The 25,561-nt window shown below is 44.4% G+C and overlaps 1 protein-coding gene across 1 annotated transcript in view; it reads right to left on the bottom strand.

Moving 5' to 3' along the window:
- The window catches only part of LOC138273292 (1,25-dihydroxyvitamin D(3) 24-hydroxylase, mitochondrial-like), a 123,990-nt gene that overhangs the window by 58,609 nt on the left and 39,820 nt on the right, over positions 1–25,561 (bottom strand). The window contains exons 4-5 of the mRNA XM_069218882.1: positions 23,847–23,943; positions 23,604–23,695 (exon numbers count right to left, since the gene is read on the bottom strand). Coding sequence (XP_069074983.1) covers positions 23,604–23,695; positions 23,847–23,943 — 189 coding nt within the window. The remainder of the gene's footprint in view (positions 1–23,603; positions 23,696–23,846; positions 23,944–25,561) is intronic.

The following is a 25,561-nucleotide window of genomic DNA, read 5'->3' on the forward strand; positions in this document are numbered from 1 at the left end:
AACCACCTATATTCCCTGATTCACAGTTTATTAAGAAATCCATTGTGATTTACGAAGTACATCAAATAAATAACTGAATTGCTTTGACATCCTAAAAAAAGTTAAGACTGCTGAAAGCAAAAAGTTCATAATATTTAGGAGATGTAAAGAGGTTTTTCACCCTTTATATCTATTTCAGTAGCACAGTCTGAAACCCTTTTACTACCTAGCAAAGGTTCAGATAACAGAAAGCCATATGCATGTAAATATATATATATATATATATATATATATATATATATATATATATATATATACACACACACACGCACACATATATCGGAGTAGAGAGGTTGTAAGGGAGCGGTCTGGATCGTGTTCCAGTAATCTATACCGTGCAAACTTCTTATATAAAAAGCAGCGGCCGAAATGCGCAGTGATATTGTCAATTATGTCATAGAAAAGGTTATGAGTGAGGTCATATGTGAGGTAATTAGCAATGCAAGGCAAAGGAGTGAGTTATAGTTACCTTTGGGCACTAGTATAGTTACTTGAAATAACTCTAACTATAACAGCCAAATTTCTATGTTTTTTTTTGTGTAAAATCTGAATCTAATTATAACCTCCCTGTCACATTTGTTTTTAGTACATTTAAACACATTTTTTATTCTATTTCCTAAATGTAACATCCCAGTACCCTTTGTTTTTTTTTAGTGAATTTCTAAGGGATTTTTTAAATGTTAATTAAGATACCCATCGCACGGTGGGGGGAGGGTTGGACACAGGTCTTGGCCTGGCATGTGCTGACAACAGCCCAAACTTGCCTATCCTGCACTCGCTCCTCCTTGCCATCCATTGTCCAAGTTCATGCCCCTGCTCCCTCATTACAGCCCTGTGTGGATGTTGTTCTGCCCTTGCCTTTCGAGCCTGCCCTGAATAGTTAGCTTGCTGCCCCATCCACCTCCTCTCTACACTCTATTGTTTGAGTCTATGCACCAGCCCTCTCCCTGCTGCCCTGCCTGGTCCAATGTACTGCTACTTCCCTCCATTAAGCTTGATGCCCCTGCTCCCTTGCCACTTGCCCTTCTGCCCTTTATTTTCCATGTGCAGGCCCCTATCAGCACCTATCCATTCCCTCCTGCCTTGTCTAGTCCATTATTGTGACCCTGACCCCTCCCTCCTGCCCTTCATGGTCTGTTATGCCTCAACTGTCCCTTCTGTCTGTCCAGTATGGTCAACTTGTTGTCCTTGACTCTTTCACCTCTGCCCTCTGATGTCAATGCGCATGGCCCAGTCCCCTCCCTATTGCTTTCCATGGTCTGTTGTGCTGCACTGCTGTCCCCCTTGCCTTGTGTGTTGTATTGTGCTGCTGCAACCCCTGACACCTGTCCTGTAGGACCAGGTTGGTGCTCCTGCCCATTTCCCTCCTGCCCTCTGTTATCCAAGCCCATGTCCCTAACGCATTCCTCCTGACTTCTGTGATCCAGTGCACCATATTTGCCAACATTTTGAACTTGGCAAGAGGGATATTTTGTAAAAGAAATCTGTGGTATTAATTGTCCTTATTGACTTGCATTGAAGAAAGAACATTTTAGAAAGAAGACAGATAAAATAAAGCCACAAAATGGTGCAAACCCCTTTTTGGGTTGAAACACATCAGGAGACTCCTGCCTGAATTGGGTTAGTTGGCATGTATGGCTGTTGGGCCACTTTTTCTTCCTTCTGCCCTCAATGGTCCATTTTAATGTGACAGCCTCGCTTGCATATCCTGCATGGTTGGTTTGTTGCCTCTTCCCCCCTCTCCTCTGCCCTCCATGGTCTGTTGTGGTGCCACTGCTCCTCCCGCCTGCCCATTGTGGTCAACTTGTTGCTTCTGCACCCTCCTCACTGCCCTCAATTCTCAGAGTCCGTAACCCTGACCTCACCCTCCTTACAGTATTCTAATGAACAACTGGATATCTATATTTATTACAAAAGTGTGGCAACCCTGATGTCATCTTGATGTAATCAAAACTGAAATACCTAAAGCAATTCTGTCTGAGTTCCCAAATATTGAGAAAGCACTTTGAAATTATTTGCTATCTTTATGTTTTTTTAACCAGTTGATTACTTAGGGGAGAGGATGTGCTGTTACAGCCAGAGCTGCAGACTTTGTGAATGGGGAACCAGGTTTGAGTTTCAGGATCAGCTCAACATCCTGTGATATTGGGTAAATCACTTAATCTCCCGATGCCTAAAACCAAAATGATTGTGTCCTTGTGTAATGTAACTGATGCTCATGTGAAGCGCTCCAGCTCCTTCGGGTCAAGTCAGCACTATATAAAACTGCAAAAAAACAAAGAAATTAAGGGGCTTGTTTACAAGCCCCTTGTGCCACCAGTGCACCACTTTTTGCTACATAAAAAATTATGCACGGGGGCGTGAGGGGCTTGTAAATGAGCCCTAAGGCCCATATTTATCTTCCATTCGTGGAAATTAACATCATTTTTTAAGACGCAAATTCAGCGCATACCTTAGTCCATATTTATATTTTGATGTTAGACATGTCTAACGTCAAAATCTAGGAGTTTGCACCATTTTGTGGATGAGTGAACCTTCCTTGCATCAATGAGATGCAAGGTAGGCATTCCCTTCCAAAAAATGGTGCTATCCCTATAGCCCAATATTTATCCCCCTGTGCTAAAATGACAGATGGTTGGGGCAAAGGGATAAATGATGGTGCTAAGCTTGATTAGCACCATTATTTAATGCCTGGCCAGGCGTTAGGGAAACTGTGGCCATATTTCCATGGTTAAACACCATGGAATGGGTCCACAGGTTCCCACCCAAGCCCCAGGAACACCCCCACACCCAGAGGGACACCAGAGGATGTGGGACCCCATCCCGGGTAATCCAGGTAAGTGTTATTTAAAAATAAAATTCCATCAGGGGCCCTAACTTGGGGGCCCCTGCATAGCACAGGGTGCAATGGCCCTGCCCAGGGGACACTTGTCCCCTGTGCTGGCCATTGGGGTGATGGCCATGTCTCCTGTCTTTCCTAACACAGGAGTCATGTTTTTGGTGGTTGTGCACTAGGAAATGGCACTAGTCTGGTTAGAGGCATTTTTGCCTCTAAAAAGGCTGGAGTCATATTCTGATGCACAAACCCCTCCTTCACTACTGCCACTCCACCCAGCTAGCGTCTTTTTTAAAGATGCTAGCCCAAGTTTAGCTCCGGCTTGCGCCGTACTATTAATTCGGCACTGGGCTAGCATTGCGAAATGACGCAAGCCGGCGCTATACTTTTTGGTGCAAAACTGCACTGCGGCTAAATGTTTTGGACATGTTATGTTGTTGTATACTTAGGCTACATTTGGTTGATATCAGTGCAACATTTGGGCTCTTTTTTTCCTGGTGGCCATTTTGGGAGACGTATTTCCTATGAAGCTCCCTAATCCCCCTCTTTACTACTGTAGTATCCTCAGTAATAAATGCTTTCAGCTTTCGACTTCGATTCTAACAAAATGACATTCAGATGTGTCAAGCTTTTTGCATGTATTCAGAATGTTAGCACTCTAGTTGCACATTAGAACTTTGTAGTGAAGTTGTTGGTCACTAGGACATTCACTGGCAGTCTGATGCTGGTGGTGAAATTTGTGTTTTAGTCTCCATGTCAAAATGTTTTAATAGAAGAGTAAGATATTTGAGAACTCACCTAAAATGTTTCCTATTTTTCCTTTCTACAGGACTAAGCATAATTTATGTGACAAAATTAACCTCCTCATATTGTTCCTCTTTAAGTTGAATGTTTTAAGTTTTGAGTTTTACCAGTTTGATTCAATCCAGATGGCCTTAGGTGTTTCACAATGTTGTCAAAAGGAAGACTGTTGGAGCTCTAGTTGTTCTTTAGAAACATCTGACAGGCTGTAGTAAAACAAACGGGAATCAACTGACTGACTGATTCTGATGGAAGTTCACGTTTTATTGAGAATGTTATACTTCATTCTCTTATGACTGTGAAAAATAGTGTGAATTCACAGAAAATAGGCTCTCATTTTAGCCTCTGGAGCACCTTCCATATCTCTATGGGAAAATCTTGAGAAAACAGTTTTCTCTCAAACATGATTCATGAAACCCCAGCAGAGTAAAACCACCCCAGAACATACCACAATTCCTAAAATTAATATGGCACCAAAAACAAAGGAATTATTTTGTAACTAAAATTTGTAATCACCCTTTATATATTCTCCTTTTTGCAACCCTCAAAACCTGCCATTCAGTACAATGCATTTCAATGGGATGCTATCATGTATGTTGGTCCCAAGATGGCTGCCGTCGCCTTCTGGTTGAAAGGCTGGCAGCCTATCAGTTCTTGTGAAGAGATCTGTGCTTAGGCTCCGCCCAAATATACAAATTTGGATTTCCTTTATTATCTAGAAGACTACTGAACATATTTACACTGAATAAACAAGGGTACTTTTTGAACAAAAAAGCTACCTTTCTGCCAAATTTATTGTAATTGCTTCCAGCGGTTTGGGCTGCAGGTATGTCTAAAGACACTATGGGAATTAACATATGAAATGCACAATTTTTTGATCCTCTATTTTTCTCGGCCCCCACTCTATGGATCGTCTTGAAACTTTCCAAACACAACAGGATCGTAGAGAGCAGTTTTGGGGGAATATTTTCTGAAGATTTGTCAAACAGTGCAAAAGATATAGGAAGTCATAAAATGTTTTTTCTATGGAAACTAAGTCCAGCTATAACTACTTACTGGTGGCCGCCATATATTTATGTATGTGTGTGTGTGTGTATATATATATTCACTTTAAAAAAAACAAGGGTTACAGGGATGTTATAGTTACAATCTGAATTTACTTGCACAAAACCATAGTAATTAAGAAGTTATACTTGTAGTTAGCTCAAGTAACTATAACTCATGCCCTTAGGTAACTATACTCGCACCTCCGCAATGCACAATTTTCTTCACAATTATTTTATTGCATATGTTACATTCATATTATCCCTGGATACCTTCCCGGTAACCTTTATTTTTTTCAGTGAAGTTCTACGTTTTTTTTAAAGTAAAGTAATTTTAATTATTATATGTTAATTCAACCACCACCGTACTCAGCCTGTGACAAGGCCTTGTGGGCAACACACTATACCTAATGTGTGCTGTGCACAGCAGTAGTTGGCCAACGGGCCTGGCCACACCCCTATAACCACACAATCCTGCGCTGTGCACGGCCTCTAGTTTGGACCCGCAGATAACCCTCTATAACCAACCAAACATTGCATGCATAAGTCTCTGAGTGGGTCTGTGAGTGTATGCATGAGTACCTCAATGGGTTTGTCAGTGGATGCATGGGTCTTTGAGTGGATGTGTGAGTGGATGCATGACTTTTTGAGTAGGGCTGTGAGTGGATGAATAACTGAGTGAATTTCTGAGAGGATCTGTAACTGGGGACATGAGGGTCTGAGTGGATCTGTGATAGGGTAGGTGATTCTCTGAGTGGGTCTGTGAGTGGTTGCATGAGTTGCTGAGTAAGTGTTTGAGTGCATCTGTGATTAGGTGTGTGAGAGACTGTGTAGGTGTGTCAGTAGCTGTGTGAGCGACTCAGCCACAAAGGAACCCCACCTGCCCTTTTATCCAACAAGAATCCACATTTCTGCGCAAAATATCTAACCGAGTGGAGTTCTTTTTGCCTCCTTGGTTAAATATCCAGTATTGTACACTACAGCTGCGTACAGGACCACTAGGAAATGTCACATGTGACCTTCTGTGCTTTTAGCAACATGATTGTGACTCATGCATCTTTCTCCAAAATTCTGTGATAACATGAATTCTCCTATTGAGAGGCAAACAAGATTACAAAGACATGCATCTTCACCAAACCAGGGTCATTCCTCTTATTTGTATGATGTAAGTGCTTTTTTTTTTTGTGAAGATGACCTCATATCTCTCGTCATCAAGAATGTGCCACCAAAATTGGGGACAAGCACACTGGAGGCCCTTGGGTAAGCTGTCCATCATACTGGCAAAAGGAGGAAGACTTTTTATTGTTTATAGAAATGGGGGAGGGACCCCACCCCCGGGGACCGGCCATGTGTTCTTACGTCCCCTGGTCCCAGCCATGGGTACCTATTGTTCTAGATGGAGACTGCGGGGGGAGCCTCAAGACTCCTGTGCTCCAAACCAGCTCCCCACTTCCTGATGGAGTCGGCATTGCTCTCACACACAGGGAGTTGCTAAACATGCAGCTCCCTGTGTGAGCGCAATCATTTCATCTCTTTCCCTGAAACCTCCACTTCCATCGGGCGAGGGCTCTTTGACCACTCTCACTCTGACATTTTGGGAGGTGTCAAAGCTCCCGCCAAGTCAGAGTAAACAGCTATGTCCCAAGAGTGGGCACCCCGGACATAGCAGGAGCAGGCCCTGTGGGGGGTGGCGTTCCACAGGCCCGATATTGGATCCACGAGGGGGCCATGCATCCCCCTCCATCTTTTAACATAGTCCAGGGGAGGTGGTGGTGCTGCGGCAGGTCAGTTGCCTCCGTTACTTTGAAAGATTTTCCCCAGGGAGGTGGAAGCCCCAGGGCTGCACGGGGGCCACAAGGGTCCCCACCATTAATTTTGTATTTAGCCACAGGGAAGTAGCAGTCTCAGGTGGGAAAGGCAGTAGAGGCCTCCCCAATACAAATTACTGTTTTGCCCTGGGGAGGTGGTGATCCCCAGCACACTTATTTTACAGTGACCCTGGGAGGTGGCAGTCCCCGGGGCTTAAAAGCCCTAGGAGGGGGACCCCACATATACCACTCTTTTTTTATCCCCAATGTCCCCAGGGCCTGGCCCACCCTCTCCTGGCTAGGGACTGTGCTTTAAAAAAAAAAAATCTTCGGAACCAATCACAGATTTTTCCCTAGACCAAGGCTAAGAGCTGAGATTGACATTTCTGTTTCTCAATCTGTTTATGTGGGACTTGTTGAAGTCTTGGCACCCAACGAGATATCAGCACAGGGATGGCGGTATCCGTGGAGAATAGGCATCTCTAGATAGCTATATTTTTTAGACTCTTAAATCTCAAAAACTACTGAGAAGATTTACACCAAATCACAAAGAGCACACTTTCTGGACCAAGAGCTCAAAATCCTTAAAGAAAAATGTATGGGGAAAATGTGTTTTGGGTCTGCCCCTTTTTTTTTCAGCCCCCACGTGATGGATCACCCCTAAACATTTAAGACAGCAACTGAACTGACAAGCGTACGTTTAAAAAATATCGTGAAGATTTGTTCATTGACACCTAACTGAAAAATGCTACTGCCAGTAGGATATATATATATATATATATATCACCTCCAAAAGCCAGATACCGAACTTCATCGGCCCATGAGGGGTGGTGCGAAAACCGGCACGAGCGGACCGGTAAATAAATAAATAAGAAGAGGAAATACTTCTCGCACACTCAGGTCTCCAGGAAAAGCAGAATTCCTTTAAACACAAACACAACACGTTTCGACTGACACAGCAGCCTTGGTCACGTGATAATTACCACCAATAGACATCAACTAAATACTAACATACCATGAACATAAAAATAAGAAAAAAATCACCAAATTCAAAGCAGACAATCCTTGTCATAGTACATATAAAGAGTAAAGGGTTATCCGACCTAAAGTATTTTTATGTACCACCTGCAATTAAAATATGGCTATTTATATACACATATTAGATATTAAATACGGGGGAAGAATTGAACACCCACTTATATGATGATTAATGAGAGAATTAGATTTAGTGATAATACGTGGTCCACTTGTTTTTTAGGAATTGACCATGAAATAGATTTTGGGATGTTGCTAATCATAAATTTAAAATATTTGTGTCTATATATTTGAAAGACATTGTGGGTTGTTTATATATTTTGTATATATTTATTTGTCTTATTGGTATATATTTTTTCAGATGTGGTGGGCTGGATGAAGAACTACTGAGCCCTGTTTGACATCGGTCTCTCTATTTTGCACGTTAATATTGGGTGATGACATTCCTTGCACAGATTTAAAGAGATCCTCTATTTATAGTTTATGGTTTGTCTGTCCTAGTAGTATTAACTTTCATAATTAATTTGTATACACTAATTAATGATAGGTTTATCATTGATACCGGACTGTTCTTAGTTGAAAATCGTGGTTGTGAGTAATTTATATTGATTGATTATTTCTCATTGGGGCCGAAAGTGATGATATTTTATCAGATATATTATGGTCCAATGTAACAAATATTTTGCAATATGATTCTCCTCTCTTTTGTTTTGATAGTATTTAATATCTAACATGTGTATATAAATAGCCATATTATAATTGCAGGTGGTACATAAAAATACTTTAGGTCGGATAACCCTTTACTCTTTATATGTACTATGACAAGGATTGTCTGCTTTGAATTTGGTGATTTTTGTCTTATTTTTATGTTCATGGTATGTTAGTATTTAGTTGATGTCTTTTGGCGGTAATTATCACGTGACCAAGGCTGCTGTGTCAGTCGAAACACGTTGTGTTTGTGATTAAAGGAATTCTGCTTTTCCTGGAGACCTGAGTGTGCGAGAAATATTTCCTCTTCTTATATATATATATATATATATATATATATATATATATTTAAATTTATAATTATATTTATATTCACTTAAAAATTAAAGGTTATAGGCACGTTTTAGATAGGCTAAAAAATACAAACCCAGAGAAATTCACCATTATAGTTAGAGTTATCGCAAGTAACTATAACATGTGCACTAAGGTAACAATAACTCATTCCCCCACCACGCACAGTTTTTTGGTCAAAAATTGTACAGCAAATATTACATTGATATTATCAATGATGTTATCAAAGGTGCCCGGACTGCCGTAATTTGTCTGGAAATCAGCAGTGTATGGCAAGGGCGTGAGTGAATTTTTATGCTTTTTCAATTCTGTTTCCTAACTATAATGTCCCTATCACCTTTGTTTTTTTCCAGTAAATTTCTATTCTTTTTTTTTACGTGAGATAATGTTCATTACTATACATTAATCCACCCAATGCCACACGTGGTCTTTGGCCGTGCGCAGCAGCAGTTGGCTGAGGGGTCTGGGCTACCCGCACTTGGCCTTCTGCTGTGTGTGGCCCTGCGGCCAGTCACTGTGGCCAGGCAGTCTCCCTCCTCAGCCAATTTTGGGGTTCAGCATTAATATTTTTTTGGGGGGGACGGGATTGCATGTCCCCCCTCCCCAGGCTGATTTTGTCCCTGGGGAATCCATCCTCCAGGGCTCAGCCTTCTAAATTTTTTTTTTTTTGGGGGGGGGCGCATGTCTGATTTCAGTCCTGTAGACCCCATCCCCTGGGGCTCCGGTATTAATATATATTTAATATGTGGACCCTTGTGGCCCTCCTCCCTGTGCTGATCTTGGCACAGGGGACCCCATCCTCCGGGGCCTGGCCTAAGCATTTAATTTTTTTGGGGGAAGGGCTTTGTGGCCCCTCTTACAGAGGCCAACCTTGGACCCAGGGACCCCATCCCCTGGGGCCTGGCCATGTCACCAGGGTGACCCCCAGGGTACTGTGTCACCCCTGTTGAGGGCAACAGGTGAGCCTGAAGGACCCAGAAGTCCCAGATGCCTCCACCCCTCCTGTGGGAGCCAGCATTGCTGTCACAGAGAGGGCGCTGCTAAACATGCAGCTTCCTGTTTGTGAGAGCAATAGTTTCCTCTGTTTCCCTGTCTGTATCTCTGCAGGCAAAGAAACAGAGGAAAACTCAGCTTCCAGCAAGTGAGAGCTGTTTGACAGCTCTCACTAGCTTAAACTGGAGTGTTTGCTCTGATTTAGCAGGAGCTGTCAAAGCTCCCACCAAGTCAGAGCAAGCAGCTATGTCCTAGGGGTGGGCACCCCAGGACATATCAGGAGCAGAGGGTGGCAGTCCCCAGGGCCATTATTGGCTCCTCCGGGGGGGCATGTGGTGCCCCTCTTACTTATATGGCCCCAGGGAGGTGGTGGTGCCCGGGGATCGAAACAGACCCTGATCTTTTTTAAATTCTTCCCCGTGGAGTTGGTTGTCTCCGAGGCTGCAGATGGGCAATATATAGTGTCTCCAAGAACACTGGCGGCCGCCTTGCTCCTGGCTGTAGTGCACATCAGAACTCACGGAATCAGCGTACTCCATACAAATCACAACAAACACCTTAGTTTTGTGTGTCAACAAAGGATCCAACGTCTGCTTTGGTGCTCGAAAAACTTTTTATTGCTGCTGTCAAATGGGTTTCGGTCACGCTTGTGACCTTGTTCACTGACAATGAGAGACAATTACAATTCCACATAAAAAAGTTTAGCGTATGACATCCCCAATTAAAACAATTAAAAGACTAGTGCCCACCATTACAAAATACTCGTACTTCATTTGCACAGATAAAGAAATAACTCATATCATGAAAAATAAAAATACATTTTCAATCAATTCAACATGATCAAACTAATTTGCAGTATTAATTTTTTCTATACTCAAATTTGTTAAAAATGCCTGGTCTCTTATATCGCAGAAATCTTTAAATACAGACACACTGGGTAGACCTTACTTGTGAACTATAAAAATGTACTTCACCTTCAGAACTAACCATTTTCATTCACATATAGCTCTACTGGATCAACACTAAGGGGGTCATTATGAGTGTGGCGGACTGTAGACCGCCATTCATGTGGTCCGACCGCAACATTAAAACTCTGGCAGTCAGATCTCCATGAAACCGCCAGACCCTCCAGGATCTTGGATCCCAGTGGTCTGGAGGTGGCAGAGATCCTAATCCACGAGGGCAGCTCAGCTTGGAACTATTACCTCGTTCTCTGCCAGTATTTTTATGGTATTGCATTTGGCATGGGCAGTGCAGGGGCCCCCTGCTTAGCACCATTGAAATGTTCACTATCTACTTTGCTTTATAGGCATTATATTTACTTTAATAGTTTTATTAGCAGTTGCCATCATTTTATTAATACATTTTACACTAGAGACAGAAAAATCTGTAGATACATTCACTAACACAATATCAATAGCAGGTATTAATGAAGATGAGTTAAAGACTTCCTTCGTAGACTACTATATGAAGGAAGATTATTCGACAAATGTTTATTCTAGATTCATACAAGAATACACAAGAGCTGTGATACAAAGGACTGCTATGTACGTGCTCACATGCCTTCTTCAGCTGACAAACAGATAGTTTATCTTCAGATTTCTCTTTCCTATGCTATATCATGCAGTCTATTGCTTAACCACCATGGTCAAAAACCCATCTCCTCCAGAACACACCACCACATTGGATAATATGAATACCCCCCACCTGGGACACATACACACACCTACTCAGTGCACTATATATAACCCCCACACACACAATCCTTTGCAACCAGAAAAACACACACTGACAGCGAGGAGTGCACAAACGGATGACACAGAAATGTTGTATTATAGCCACCACCACACTTCACACATGTCACACACCACACAACTACATCAGCAACTCAATACACATAGGGGGTTATTACAACTTTGGAGGAGGTGTTAATCCGTCCCAAAAGTGACGGTAAAGTGACGGATATACCACCAGCCGTATTACGAGTTCCATAGGATATAATGGACTCGTAATACGGCTGGCGGTATATCCGTCACTTTACCGTCACTTTTGGGACGGATTAACACCTCCTCCAAAGTTGTAATAACCACCATAGTGCCACTGCACAAAAACACCACATACAACCAGTGCACAAGACACCCCCAGCCCACCAACCACCCCACACTGCACCCTTGCACACAACACACACCACCACCCACAACACAACCACCATGTCACGTCAAAAGCACCCAGGCTTCACAGACAATGAGCTGAGGGTCTTGGTCGATGAAATTGTCCGGTTAGAGCCACAATTGTTTGGTGCACAGGTCCAGCAAACATCCATTGCCATGAAAATTTAGCTATTGCAGAGAACTGTTGACAGGGTCAATTCAGTTGGCAACCATCCACGCACCAGGGAGGTTATCAGGAAGAGGTGGAATGACCTATGGTGGAACATGTGTTCCATGCCATCACAACACCAGATAGCCATTCACAAGACTGGCAGTGGGCCCCACAACCTTCCCCGGAGTTCCCATCATGGGAGGAGAAGGTCTTGGAAATCCTGCATCCTGAGGGCCTAAATGGAATATACGGAGGACTGAAGTCTGGTAAGTAACCATCACTCCCCTGGTACTAATTACACCTGTCCAACATACCCCTCACCACCCTATCACTCCCCAAGTCACCCCATCTACCACTCCACCTCACACCCAATCATCTAATACCCCTCCCCTGTATGCCACACCATCACACAGACACAATGCCCACTCAGTCCCACCCAAGTGCACGGATAGCATTGCCAAGAAAAATCACTATAACTCTCACAAAGCACCTGTTCATCCACATCAATACCAGCTAACAGTATTACACAGTACAACTCCTGCATGTACAACCATTAAACCCCCACACTAACTGGATACTTAGAATGAGGCCCAGCTCACGGTAATGACAGCAATGCAATCCCCATGCCCCGGCATTCAATGTAACATGTCATCTCACTCACAATCTACTATCCACAAACAATACCTGCAGTGTTGCATCTGTCATTGCCATAACTGTGAATCAGGTTAAGCCACTGTATCCATCAGACAACCAATCACAACTTCACCAGTTAACAATTTCCGATTCCTTTCACAGGTACCCCAGCCACTGGCACCATGGAGACGATGCCAGAGACTGGCAGCCCTCCTCAGGATTAAGGTCCCAGTGATGAGTACACCTCAAGATGCCTTGATAGTGATGACTTACCTGGCCCATTGGGCACATCTGGTCAGTCCACCACTCCCAGCCTCATGCTGCCCACATCCAACCCTCCCACGTATTATTACAGCACAGACAACTCCTCGTTCCCAAACCTGTGTCACAAGGACTGGTCAATCAGTTGTGTGTCCCACAGTACAGGGACCAGAGTATAACCCTCAAACACAAGACAATGAAGGTCCTGGTGATCCTGGGAGTGGGCACACCATGCCTCTGGTACAGGCAAATGGGGCAGGGGCGTGGAAGGGCACCAGTGGGCCAGAGGATGGGGCTGCTAAGGGACCCAACTGACCAGGAGGCCATCTCCCAAGTCTTGGGAGCATTCCAGCAATCCCAAAACAAGATGGGCCAAATTCTCACAGGAAAACCGAAGACTGCAGAGGAAATACCATCAGGAGGCCATGCAGCAGTGGCAGGTACTCAATACCTCCATGGCCACCATTGCAGGGGTGCTCAGGGACCTTCCCAACATCCTGCATCCCACCTCCGCCCAACAGCAGGCCCCTTCCACTGGTACCCCCTTATCGGAGTCAACTACATCAGCGCAGCCAGTGGACTGAAGGCCCTGTGAGGGGACTCACAAGGTACTGACACCCCTACCTCTGTAGCTGAGGACCCCTCCCCCAGCAAACATGGTCGTCCATCCGGGCATCCAGCTGGAGCAGATGCCAAGACCAAAACCACTGACAGGAAGTAAACCTTTCTTGAACATTCTCCCTTGTGGGCCACTGATGCACCCTGTTGACTGTTCAATGTCATCTCTCACCTTTTCCGATGGCTCTTGGACACTGGACCTGCAGTACCTACAGCTAGGTCATCCACTTCAATAAAATCATCCACTATGACCCCACTCATCAACTGTAGGACAACATATGCAAAATGAGCACTGTAGAGCACAGCATATGCATTTGTGTCTTTATTGTATGATGTGGAAGTGTGAGCAAACCTCAATGTCATGTGATGTAACACCCATCAACCTACAGACAGTGCAAATCACAGTAGAGGGAGGCTTCTACCTCAGGGAAAATAGGACACCAGAGATGTCACTTTAGTCTTCTCACGGAGAGTTAGCAGTCCAGTCACACACCAGAGTAGATCCAGTTATCCAATTTGTAAAAAGGACAACACAGGCACACAAATCGGGATGTGAGCTATGGTGCAAACGTATGCACATATGCAGTAAATTGTCATAGACCCTTGTGGTTTGGGAAGGAAAGAGGGCACAACACATTACACCTCTACATCAAGAAACACAAGAATGACATAACCAAAAACCAGTAACTGACATCTGGAATGGGCTCAACACAACACCTCCAACTGTTAGCAGACCCAACAGTTAGGGTCTGAAAGAAAAAGCTGTACAGAGCCCATAGCTTGATTCACTTCTGGACAGGAGATGACATGGGACATAGCACACTACAGGACTGTTCTCAGTAGATGTCTTACTAGCAACCTGCATATGGTAGAAATGGCAGTGTTTAGACCACTGACGATGCTCCTGACATAAACTCAGTTGTCTATCACTACCCACATATGGTAAGTGTCAGTGTGACATCCCCCCTGATATACCTGGCCAGGAGGGGCTGTTTATTGAATCCCAGTGCAACATTACACACACAACATACCTGTATGTCTTTGGAAGTACTGATTGATCACCTCCAACCTAGACTCTGCTGCACCTTCATCATCTACCTCTTTATCACTTTCCATGTGTCCTTCACCACTCACTGGTCCAGCGGCCAACTCCTCATCTGCCAATAATGGGATTTGACAACTGAGGACCAGATTGTGGAGCATACAGCAGGCAACAATGATCTGGCACACCTTTTGGAGACTGTAGAGGAAGGCACCTCCCGAGACATGGAGATACTGTAATATTGCTTTGAGTAGGCCAAACGTCCTTTCTATCACACGCCTTGTCCTGCCTTAGGCCTGATTGTAATGTGTCTTGGCATCCATGGTAGAGTACCTCACTGGTGTCAACAGCCAGGGAAGGTTAGGATATCCTGAGTCTCCTGTATGAATAAAGACAGAACCAGTTAGAAACCAAGGACAGCCACGGGGAAGGTAGTGTTGACAGGTGCAACAACAGAAATACACATCCACACTGATACCTACCAATAGCTCAAGAGCTCTCTCTTTGTAGAAGTGCCATCATTTGTGGGACATTCCTGTTCCTCAATATGTAGGCATCATGGACATATCCCGGAAACTTGACAGTCACTTGGGAGATGTACTGGTCTGCCAAACACACCACCTGCATGGAGTGACATTTTTTCCAGTTCCTATAAATCTGTTAATTTACACTTGGAGGAACCAAAGCAATATGGGTGCCATGAATTGCGTCAATCACATAAGGGATGTGTCCCAGCTCATAGAAGTCAACCTTCACAGTGGGCAAATCCACAGGTTGAGGGAACCTGATGTAACTGTCCAGGTGTATTAGGAAAGCTAACAGTACATCCCACAACACAATGCTGAACATGGGCTTTGACATCCGTGCAGCCAAGCTCACTGTGACCTCAAAGGACCCTGTGGCAAGGAAGTGTAGCACTGACAATACTAGCACCATGGGAGGGAGAGCACAAGGACTGCAGATGTCAGGCAGTAGATCAGGCTACAACTGAGTAAAGAGCTCCATTATGGTGACACGATTCAGACTATAGGACTGCACGATCTCTCTCTCTTCCAAAGTGGTGAGGTCGAATAACAGATGGTACATAGATGCATTTCTCCTTATCCTCATTACATGGTATCTAGGATGGAGAGGAGAAGGTATAGCATGTGATGAGCACTCCCAACGTGTTAGCAGTTCAATATCTTGTGCCACACACTAAACAATGCAGACATGCCTGAACGGGCGACAGTTACTTCATTGTGTATGCAGGAGTGTCATTTATGCCATGCGTACTGCCCATTGCTGGCCCAGTACATTGTTTGTGCCACCCAATACATGTATTATATTCCATGTTGTGTGCACATATGTGTCCCGCTTCGACCATGCATGTAGATATGACAGTGATCTAGGGTGCAGTACTGCCTAAGGGCAGCATGCAGGGGCAAATGCACACCCATGTTGATTGTCACATGTATGTGCCCATACATTATGGAAATACGTAGGCTTGTGCAGAATTATGGACATTTCACTCTCATGATGCACTTACATATTTGGAAAATCCCATTAACTGAAATTAAACTGACAGCTGCCTGTCCTGCAGCACAGGACAGTTGGAAGTGATGCAAGTCCGCTGGCGTGTGCTGTCATGGCAGTAGGCAGTCACAACCACCATGCAACTTCTCATTGGGTTACATTGCTGCCTATGGGGGACAGGGGCCAATGAGCATCACTGCCTGCGGTGACGGTCCTGTACACGGCGGCAGCCATTTTCTGCCACAAGGCTCACTTGACTCCTGACACTCCTGCAAGCAACACTTCCACCTTGTGAGCTGCTGCATACTGTCTCTGGGAGCCATCATGCCACGTCCTGCAGGTGGTAGGGTCCCGGCCTTCACCCAAGAAGAACTGGAGAAACTGGTGGAAGGGGTCCTTCCCCTGTATGAACAGCTGTATGGGACATCAAAGGAGCAGGTGTGCCCCATGACATTGTAGTGAGTGTTAGATGTATGTATTGTAGAGAGTGGCGTAGGCATACCCGCAACGGAGTGCATGCATGCTGGGGACGTGAATATATGGAGTGTGACCCATTTGGTTGGATGTTGATGGCAATGTGGTGAGTCTGGTGTTTGTAGTCCACTGCTGTCTATGTAGTGCATTTCCTAATCACATTCTCCTCCTGTTTGTGTCACCCATCCAGGTCACTTCCCATCAGAAGAAGGGGATTTGGTGTGCCATTGCCAAGCAAGTGAGGACCCTGGGGGTCCATAGCCTGTGGAGCACCCATTGCAGAAAGCGGTGGGAGGACCTGAGATGCTGGGTCCAGAAGATCACGGAGGCCCAGCTGGGGATGTCCTCCCAATGAGGGAGAGGTGTCCGTCGGACCTTGACCCCCCTAAAGGCCAGCATTTTGGCAGAGGTCTGCCCTGAGGTGGATAGGTGCTTGAGGGCAGCACAGCTGCCACCAGGGTGCTGACAGTTATCTCACACTTGACAGGGCTTGAGTGGGATTGAGTGGCTTGATTCTGCCTTACTGTGAATGTGGCCAATGGTAAACACATAACTCTGATGGTTATCGGGTATCTATATGTGATTTATATGTGACAAGACAATGCTGTCAGTGGAATGAACATTCAAACTTACCATGTTTGAGGCTGTTTTGACTCCTTATGCATTGTGTCTGAGCAGCTCCAACCATCGCCATCATTGTATCAGAGCTGTAAATGCAAATCCATCCGTGTTGGTCTGCTAATGGAACAGTGTATGTATTGGTTTGGTACAGTCTCTGCCATTGACTGTAAGGGGGTTTGCTTTCACTTTTCCATCCCCAAGAAGGGCCTAAATGGGACAGGAGTATTGGCCTGATAGCTGACTATGCAATCATATGTCACCTTCAGTGTAGGGACACAATAAAGGGGTATTGCTAAAAGATCTTTCACAAGGGCAGATGGTACAGCAAGTGCAGCTCTCATAGATATCAGTGTGTGGACTTGGCCTAACAAAAATGGGATGGTACTAGATGTGGTAAGTGCAGAAGGAGGTCACTGAGTGACAACTTTATGAATCCATGTGAAATGTCACTTTCCCCTGCCAAAACCCTGCTGTAATGCAGTGTCACATTCCTACATGTGTGCACATCTGATGTTGAATGTCCATTACAGCTTTGCAGATGAAATAGGTATTGGCAGTCTTGGAGTGCACTTGCAATGGCATGTCCTGACATGTGATGTAATGTGTGATATATACATGTGCATGTGTGTTAATGCAAGTTAGGTTTTGACTGTCTCCCTACCTTTCTTTCTCTCTCCCCCATCTTTCTCTCCCTTTCTGTGCATCAGTATCATCTGGTGAAGAAGGGGCACTGGCGAGTGGAGAAGCGGCAGCCCACTGGACCCATGAGGCTGAATTCAGCAAGGCTGAGGGATCCAGTGGGACAGAGGGTGAGGGGAGTGCCACAGGTGAGACCAGACCATCATACTCATCCTCGGAATCCTCCTCCAATAGACACGCCCTGGCAGTGGTGGACCCAACTCGGACCACCTCAGCACCATCTTTGTCCGTCACCCCCTTACTATTAATAGCATCACCCTCCCTGCATCTCCTCACCCAGCTGCCCATGCCCGCTCACCCAAAAGGGTGGGTGTCACCTTCACCACAGGCACCTCTGTCCTTGCCCCAGCAAGCCTTGGTGCCCTCAGTGACGAGGCTATTGCCCTCCTAAGGTCCATCTCTCTGGGTCAGACCACCATCGTGAATGCCATCCAGGGACTGGCAGTTCAAGTGCAACAGAGCAATGCGTTCCCGGAAGGCATTCACAGTGCCCTGGGTGGCCTGCAGAGATCCTTTCAAGCTCTGGCCTTCTCCCTCATGGCAGCCAGTGTCCCTTTGTCTACAGCCCCCTGCACCTACCTCTTCCAAATCCTAATCCCCTCTCTCCACATCTATTCAGAGCACACCTTTGCACACAAAGGCATCCACTCCAACAGACATGGTTGCACATGACAAATCACAAAGCACTTCAAGACCCACCACTAGCATGCACACAGACAACACACACCTACAGACACAACAACATCCATTCCCTGCCTGAACTACCCCCCACACCCTCCATCACAGCCACTGCACAACTCACACCTTCTGGCACTATATGAACACTCCCTGATGCAGCCACTGCTCCCATCTTCCCCACAGTCACCACAATACCTGACCCATAGACGTCCACCCCACTCACCATATTTGCACTGACCATAACCACTGACACCCCCACAATGCAGCACATCCACCATACCAGCAGCCACTACCCCAACACACAGTCACCTATCCAGCATGGCCATTCTCAGCACCTCCTCCCTCCCTCCTCCCAAGACACCAAAACATCCGCACTCAGCAACCCAACAGACACCAAGCACACACAAGCATTCCATTCACACACCTGCACCCAAGACTCACACAAGGACACATCTGACAACCACTCCCTCCACTCCCAAATGCTTTTCCCATGACCGCCCTTGTGTACCCTAAAAATGTTTCCTTTTTGAGTTTACTGAGTCCCCTACCCCTCTTCACCCCGTGAGTCTCCGAAGCACCCTGTGTCCCTGCCAAAGTCCAGCCCTTCCACCTCCGCATCCTACCATGCCCCCCTGCTGTATCTCATGCCCCTCCCCTTCAAAGAATTCTACCCGATCCAAATCCAGAGTCCCCCTCCCAAAGCTAAAGCTAAGGACCCCCGCCCAAACCCAAACCCAAGCCCCACGGACCCAAACCCAAGGACATCCCTCCAAAGCCCAAACCTCCGCTTCACCACCACACCCTCACCCCTGAGGTGCCTGCCTGCCCCCTTGATGCCTCAACCCTGTGCAGTCAGGAGTCAAGTTGGGGCAGATGTACACTGCTGTATGTGCCATGGGCACAAACGGGCATGGACTGGCTACTGGCCTTTTACTTCTATATAGTTGTTTATTTAATATATTTTCACATTTAATACATCATGCCCAACCTACTGTTTGTTCCGATGATGGCATGCTTGTCCTGCCTTTCCTTCTACATGTCTGTTTGCTGTTTTTGGACTTTGGATTGTATGTTTGAGTATGCGTGTGTGTGTGTGTGGCCCTGTCATTGCTCCCGATGTTAGTGAGGTGTTTTTTGTGTGTATTATGATTTTGTGGTTCCATGCATGTGTATTGCGTAACCGTGCATTGTACATGGTGTGATGTATTGTGGTGCTGTTGTTTTCCATTGTGTGGTTGTGGTGTGTGCGTCCATGTATGTAGGTATGACTTTGTCATCTGCATTGTGTGCTTTGTGGGTGTGGAGTGTTATTTGGTACGTTGTGTGGGTGTGTGCCTGTGTTCACTGGTTGTGAGTTGTCTATGAGTGTTGTTGTGGGTATGTATTGTCATGTGGAGGTGTGCAGTGCTATGTCGTGCCAACGCGTTTGTGCAGCTGTGGTTGTGTTGGTGTGTGACTCTGGGGTATTGTGTATATGTGTGTTCGCATGTGGCGGTGATGTATGTGTACTGGATGGTGTGTGTCTGATACGTGTGTGCTGTACTTGATACATGTATGGCACGTATTAGTATGTGTGTTTGTTGTGAGTGGGTGTGTATGTGTGTGTGTGTGTTATGTGTGCATGTGTTCTAATGGCTTTCCCTCCAGTGTGAGTTAGGTGTGTGTACTTACGGTTGTTGTCCTCTTTGTCATCGCCGTCGCTGGTTGTGAAGTCGCAGTGCGAGCAGGAGCATTGGGAAGACTTCGAGTTCTGGTTCCATGGTGGCTCTGGACGTGTCTGTGTTTTTTAAGGTGAGTGCCACCTTTTATAAGGTTAGTTTACGCCAGGGGTTTTGGTGGTGGTGCGACCGTTGCAGAAACCCTGGTGGGGTGCACCCTCGTAATAAGCTCAGTGGAAACATGGTCCCCGCTGGGCTGGAGATGCGTACCACCATCTGCAGCAGTCTGTCTGCACTGGCGGTAGTGGCGGTGAATTAGCTGTGTTCAGTTCAGAAGACCGCCATTGCCACAATATGGTAGTCTTCTCTGCTGGGCCGGCAGCGGCGCGACTGCCACCGTCACTGTGGTGGTCCTTGGACCGCTAAAATCGTAAAGAGGGCCAATGTCTGTTCCAAGATTAAAATTAGATAAGAGACACAAAGGAAAAATATATGTGTTTAAAAGACCAATTCACAGTAAAAAAATACCATTAGGGACTAGTAGTTCAAAGATAAGTAGGCAAGGCCTAATTCTCCCTTCCTCAAGACTGCCCAAAATAAACTATTTAGCAGTGGGTAATCAATTGGGGGATGGACCAGTTTGCCCCAAGTCAGAAAAGAAGATCCAAAAGAATGGAGAACCCACTTTAGAGAAATCAAAATTATTGTGATGTTTCAGATTACATTCAAGCAATGATACATCAAATCTGCGTGCTTAAAGTGCACTTATTGGTCCCATGCACTGAGATTTTTTCAGGGAATACAAGGAGAGAGGGCCGACACGTGTTTCGCCCCCTTGTGGCGTATTCACCTGGGGCTTTTTCAAGGCTGCAAATAATAAAAGGTAATCAGATCAGAGTAGTAATGCTATCGAGATGAATAGGTTAGAGTATTAGTGAAAGCCCTACAGAAGTACTGTCCATTGGTGCAAGATGAAAAGTGGACGAAGGGAGGGAAAAGAATATTAAGTAGTTATCATATACAGGTAATAGTCCAGTAGCCTAGCCCAAAGTTGTGAAGAGATGGATGAATAAGAATTTGTGACGGTTGATATCGGAGATACATGCTCATAGACTTGTGACGTTGGTGAAAAAATAAAGAGTAGAAGTAAAAATGTAATTTAAATCACAGTTTCAAATTCAAGATTCAGAGTGAGATTAGTGCTGGCACTGTGAGACTTAGAATAGCTAACACATTAGTATTTTTTACAATAATTAGAGATGATTAAAGATATGTCCTAATAATTATAGCCAATTTCTTTTTTACACTAATGTGGCTCAACAAGGTCAAAATCGCTGAAGAAAATTTAAAAGTGGTGCAATGCATGCATTGTGCCACTTTGTAATTCTTTGCACTACAATCATGCCTGCACCAGGCATAATGTATGCAAAGGGGGCATTTACCCATTAGGGGGGGCAACAAAAATGGTGCAAAGAAAACTAAAAGATTTCTTTGCATCATTTTTTTCGGCACTTTTAACGCCTGCTCGGAGTAGGCGTTAAAAGGAGGCTTCTATTGGTTTAAATTGGCCTCTGGGTGATTTACAGGATTTTGTCAAAATTCTTCATGTTAATCCTGCAAAGCGTTGAACTAACATCAAACATTATGATGCAAGTTCCCTAACTACCACCATGCTGCGTCATATTTTAAATACGGGTCACACATAGTGGCTTTAGGGGTGCACTAAGGGGTGCAAGAAAGTGGTGCTGCACTAGGTGCAGCGCCACTTTTCATAAATCTGCCCCTTTGTTTCTGTGTGCTAGCACCACAGCTTTAAAAACATAGGCCTATATTTATGAAAAATGGCGCACAATTGCTCCAACGCAGTTGTGCATAATTTTTCTTAACGCAAGCTAATGCCATTCCCTAATGTCATCCGTGCACCATATTTATAAAATGACGCACAATGGCACTAAGGAATAGCTATAGTAAAAAAAAGACGCTTGTCGTGGGGGGGTGACATTAGTGGGAATGGCGCTAGAGGGACAGAAATGGCGTTAGGCTGGTTAGAGGCAAAAATTCTGCCGCTAGTCAGCCTAGCTTTATTTTGTGACGCACAAGCAGCCACAAATGACTCCTGTCTAAGTCGAGACAGGAGTCATGCCCACCACCCCAATGCCCACCACAGGGGACCAGTGTCCTCTGGGCAAGCCCTAAATACCCAGTGCCAGGCTGGGGCCCCATGTAAGGGGCCCCAATGGCACACCACACACATACACTAACACTTACCTGCAACTTACCTGAGATGGGCCTCCCCTCCTGTAGTGTCCAGGTGGAGTGGGTGGTGGTATTTCTGGGGCTTGGGGTGGGCATCTTTGTGCCAGTTTTGTGTGGTTTCACCAGGGAAATGGGCCTACCTGCTCTCTAACCCCTGTTCTTAGCCAGGCGTTAAATAATGACTCTAAGTGGCCTAAGCGCCATTATTTAGGTCCACCTAAACATGGTGCTAACGCCAATATTTCTGCGCTAGACTGGTCTAGCGTCAAAATATAATTATGGAGTTAGGATAGCACTGCTTTAGCACCAAAATAAATGGTGCTATGGTGACACTAAGGTTCCATAAATATAGGCCATCGTTTTTTGCATTTGTTAATTAAATGTGGACAAAAGTACACATGTCCACGTGAAGCATTTACTATACTCCTCTGCCAAGCTCTATTAAGAACAGAACATATCGGGAGATGTGTCTGTATCAGACTGTAAAGAATAACTTCATTAATACACGGAAATGTCGTAAAGGGTGAAGATTTCAAGGCAAAATGTGTACCATGCTTTGAATGCCTTGGAAGGCTCCCACGGTATAGCCCCTCATTACCTTTGATCCTAGTGTCTGTAACCTTTAAAAGAAATATCACAGACTCAATTCACGGAGAAAAAAGTCTAGAAAGCTATTGTTTTCTAGAAACCTCTTCTCTTTGTACTGCAGCCTTCTAGAGGGACAAAAACAAGTACTGGCGACGCCATTAGGTTTCATTTTTTAGACCTATTGACTTTGTCAATGCTTATTTTTAAAATACTAGAACATCTGCGTCAGTAAAGTTCAGAAAACTGGAGCGCTATTTGTAAGACTGAAGTGCATGGAATCTAAGTGTAATACTTAATCTCCAAATGTCACTTGACAGGAAATGACTTGCAGATTCTGAGTTCAGTAGTACAGACACTAATGTCAAACACTTTGTTTACGAAACCTGACACACTTTTATGTTAAAAAGCCACCAAACAAGAAAAAAACACCGAAAACATTAATTCTTGATTACTACACATGGAGCTGATTTCTTTCCATTAAAACTCAAGCATAAAATACTTTTATAAAATGTAAAAATGAAACCCTGCAACAACTATGGTACAACGTGTCTATATGCTGTCGATTGATCTACAAGTATATTTCATTTACCCTCATACAGGTTGTCAAAGTATCACTGAAATTACCTTCTTAACTGATTTTATGAAGAGCAGAGCTTCTTCTCCACACTTTTCTTGCAACAGCCCACATCTCACGTTGTACAGTACTGAACAAATTGCTAGTTGAAATGAAAAAATTACATAGGTAAAGACCACGCGTCACATAAACCTCTTAAAAAGCGATAATACATAGTTTGGATTATTTGGATGAGAACATAGGCTGTACGAGGATAAAAAGGCTGCAAAGAAATAATGACATTGAAAACTTACTTTCATATGACCACTTATTCAGTTCAAAGTATATGTCATCAACGCATCCATTTTCGTCACATGCTCTTCCAAGGCTTGTTACAAAATCGGCCATGACCTCATGAAAATAAAATATATAATTACCTTCAATATGCTATCTGTAATATCCTTACCAAAATGATTTTTGTGAGAAATTAAGGACACTAACTCACTGGACACCGTAAGCGTTAGGTTAAGACATTTCTCTGCTACAAGTGTGTGCTGGTTCAGGTCTTAAATGGTTGAAAAGCTGGAGCAGCCGTATTTTACTAACATAGTCCCTCATTACAAGTGGCCTGGTAATTGGTGCGATATTTATTGCACCTGATAAATCCAACTCCGATCAGTCAGAATTTATCAGGCGTGGGAAATATCATCCAGTTACAAGTTTTGGGGGATTGACATGCTGGTTTTCATGCTTACTGCAACAACATCCTTTAGTACAGTAAATACCCCTGAAAAATGTCAACAAGTTAGACCTGCCAATATTTATCACCAAACTTATGATTGCAATGTGTCTGGAAGCAGCAGTCAAAGCATGCTTGCAATTAACTGGTTCGCTTATTATAGGGCCTTAATCAGTAGTAAGTGTTTGCTTGTCATGGGAACTTTAAAGGCATATGGCGCATTACCTGGATATGCAGCTGTATTTGTTGATATCACTGAAGTAAATAACAGAACATAACATAACAATATACACAATGCAACATAGCATCACAACACAAATCCAATCATAACTGGGCAAAACACAATAAAAGAGTGAAAACGTATATACAGCACAACACCCAACATACAACACTACATCACATTGAGGCCCGTATTTATACTTTTTTTGCGCCGCATTTGCGTCGTTTTTTGACGCAAAAACGGCGCAAACTTGCAAAATGCCATTGTATTTTGTAGGTTTGCACCGTTTTGCGTCAAAAAGCGGCGCAAATGCGGCGCTAAAAAAAGTATAAATATGGGCCTGAATTAGTGCAGCACCAATGAAAAAACACACCACACCACCACTACGAAATTCCGCACAAAAAACCTGTAAAAAAATGTATTTTCTCACATTACCTTCTCCAGAAATCTGCTTTCATACTGCAGTAGTGTAAGGTGTTTGTATAGCCTAATTTGTAAAAGAATAAGTGCTGGGTCCCAAACGTTTGCTCAGAAACCCGTGGCTGGTGCAATTGAATGTCAGCATGCCAAATACCAAGGCTGCATTGTCTTGATTCCACCTCATCCCTCTTTAATCCATCACCAGGCACTCTTGAGCCCCCATTTCTAACTTTTGTAGATTATTTTTCAACCCTTCTTTCGCTCTTTCTCAATTGTTTTCATCTTTCCTCTTCTTTGCTTTTCCCTTCCTACGGATCAAAGTCAGATGGGGAAAAATAATTGCTGGGCCCCTCAAATGAGTATTGGTGGGTCCCACCTACATCAACTGGCCAAAAGTAAGCTCTGGGTGTTTGTATGAAGCGCTGCCATACTTACCACCATGGATTGGTAATACTGTTAGTCTAAATATTTTGTGATCCTCCACCAATGCTTAATATAGTGGAAGTGAACACATGTAAACATGAAAAATCCCTGCATCAATGATTTACAAACGTAGGGCATGATTTAGAGTTTGGAGGACGGGTTACTCTGTCACACACCTGACGAATATCCCATCCGTCTATATTACGATTTCCATAGGATACAAGGAA

The sequence above is a fragment of the Pleurodeles waltl genome, chromosome 2_2 (genome assembly GCF_031143425.1).
Source record: "Pleurodeles waltl isolate 20211129_DDA chromosome 2_2, aPleWal1.hap1.20221129, whole genome shotgun sequence".
Classification (NCBI taxonomy): domain Eukaryota; kingdom Metazoa; phylum Chordata; class Amphibia; order Caudata; family Salamandridae; genus Pleurodeles; species Pleurodeles waltl.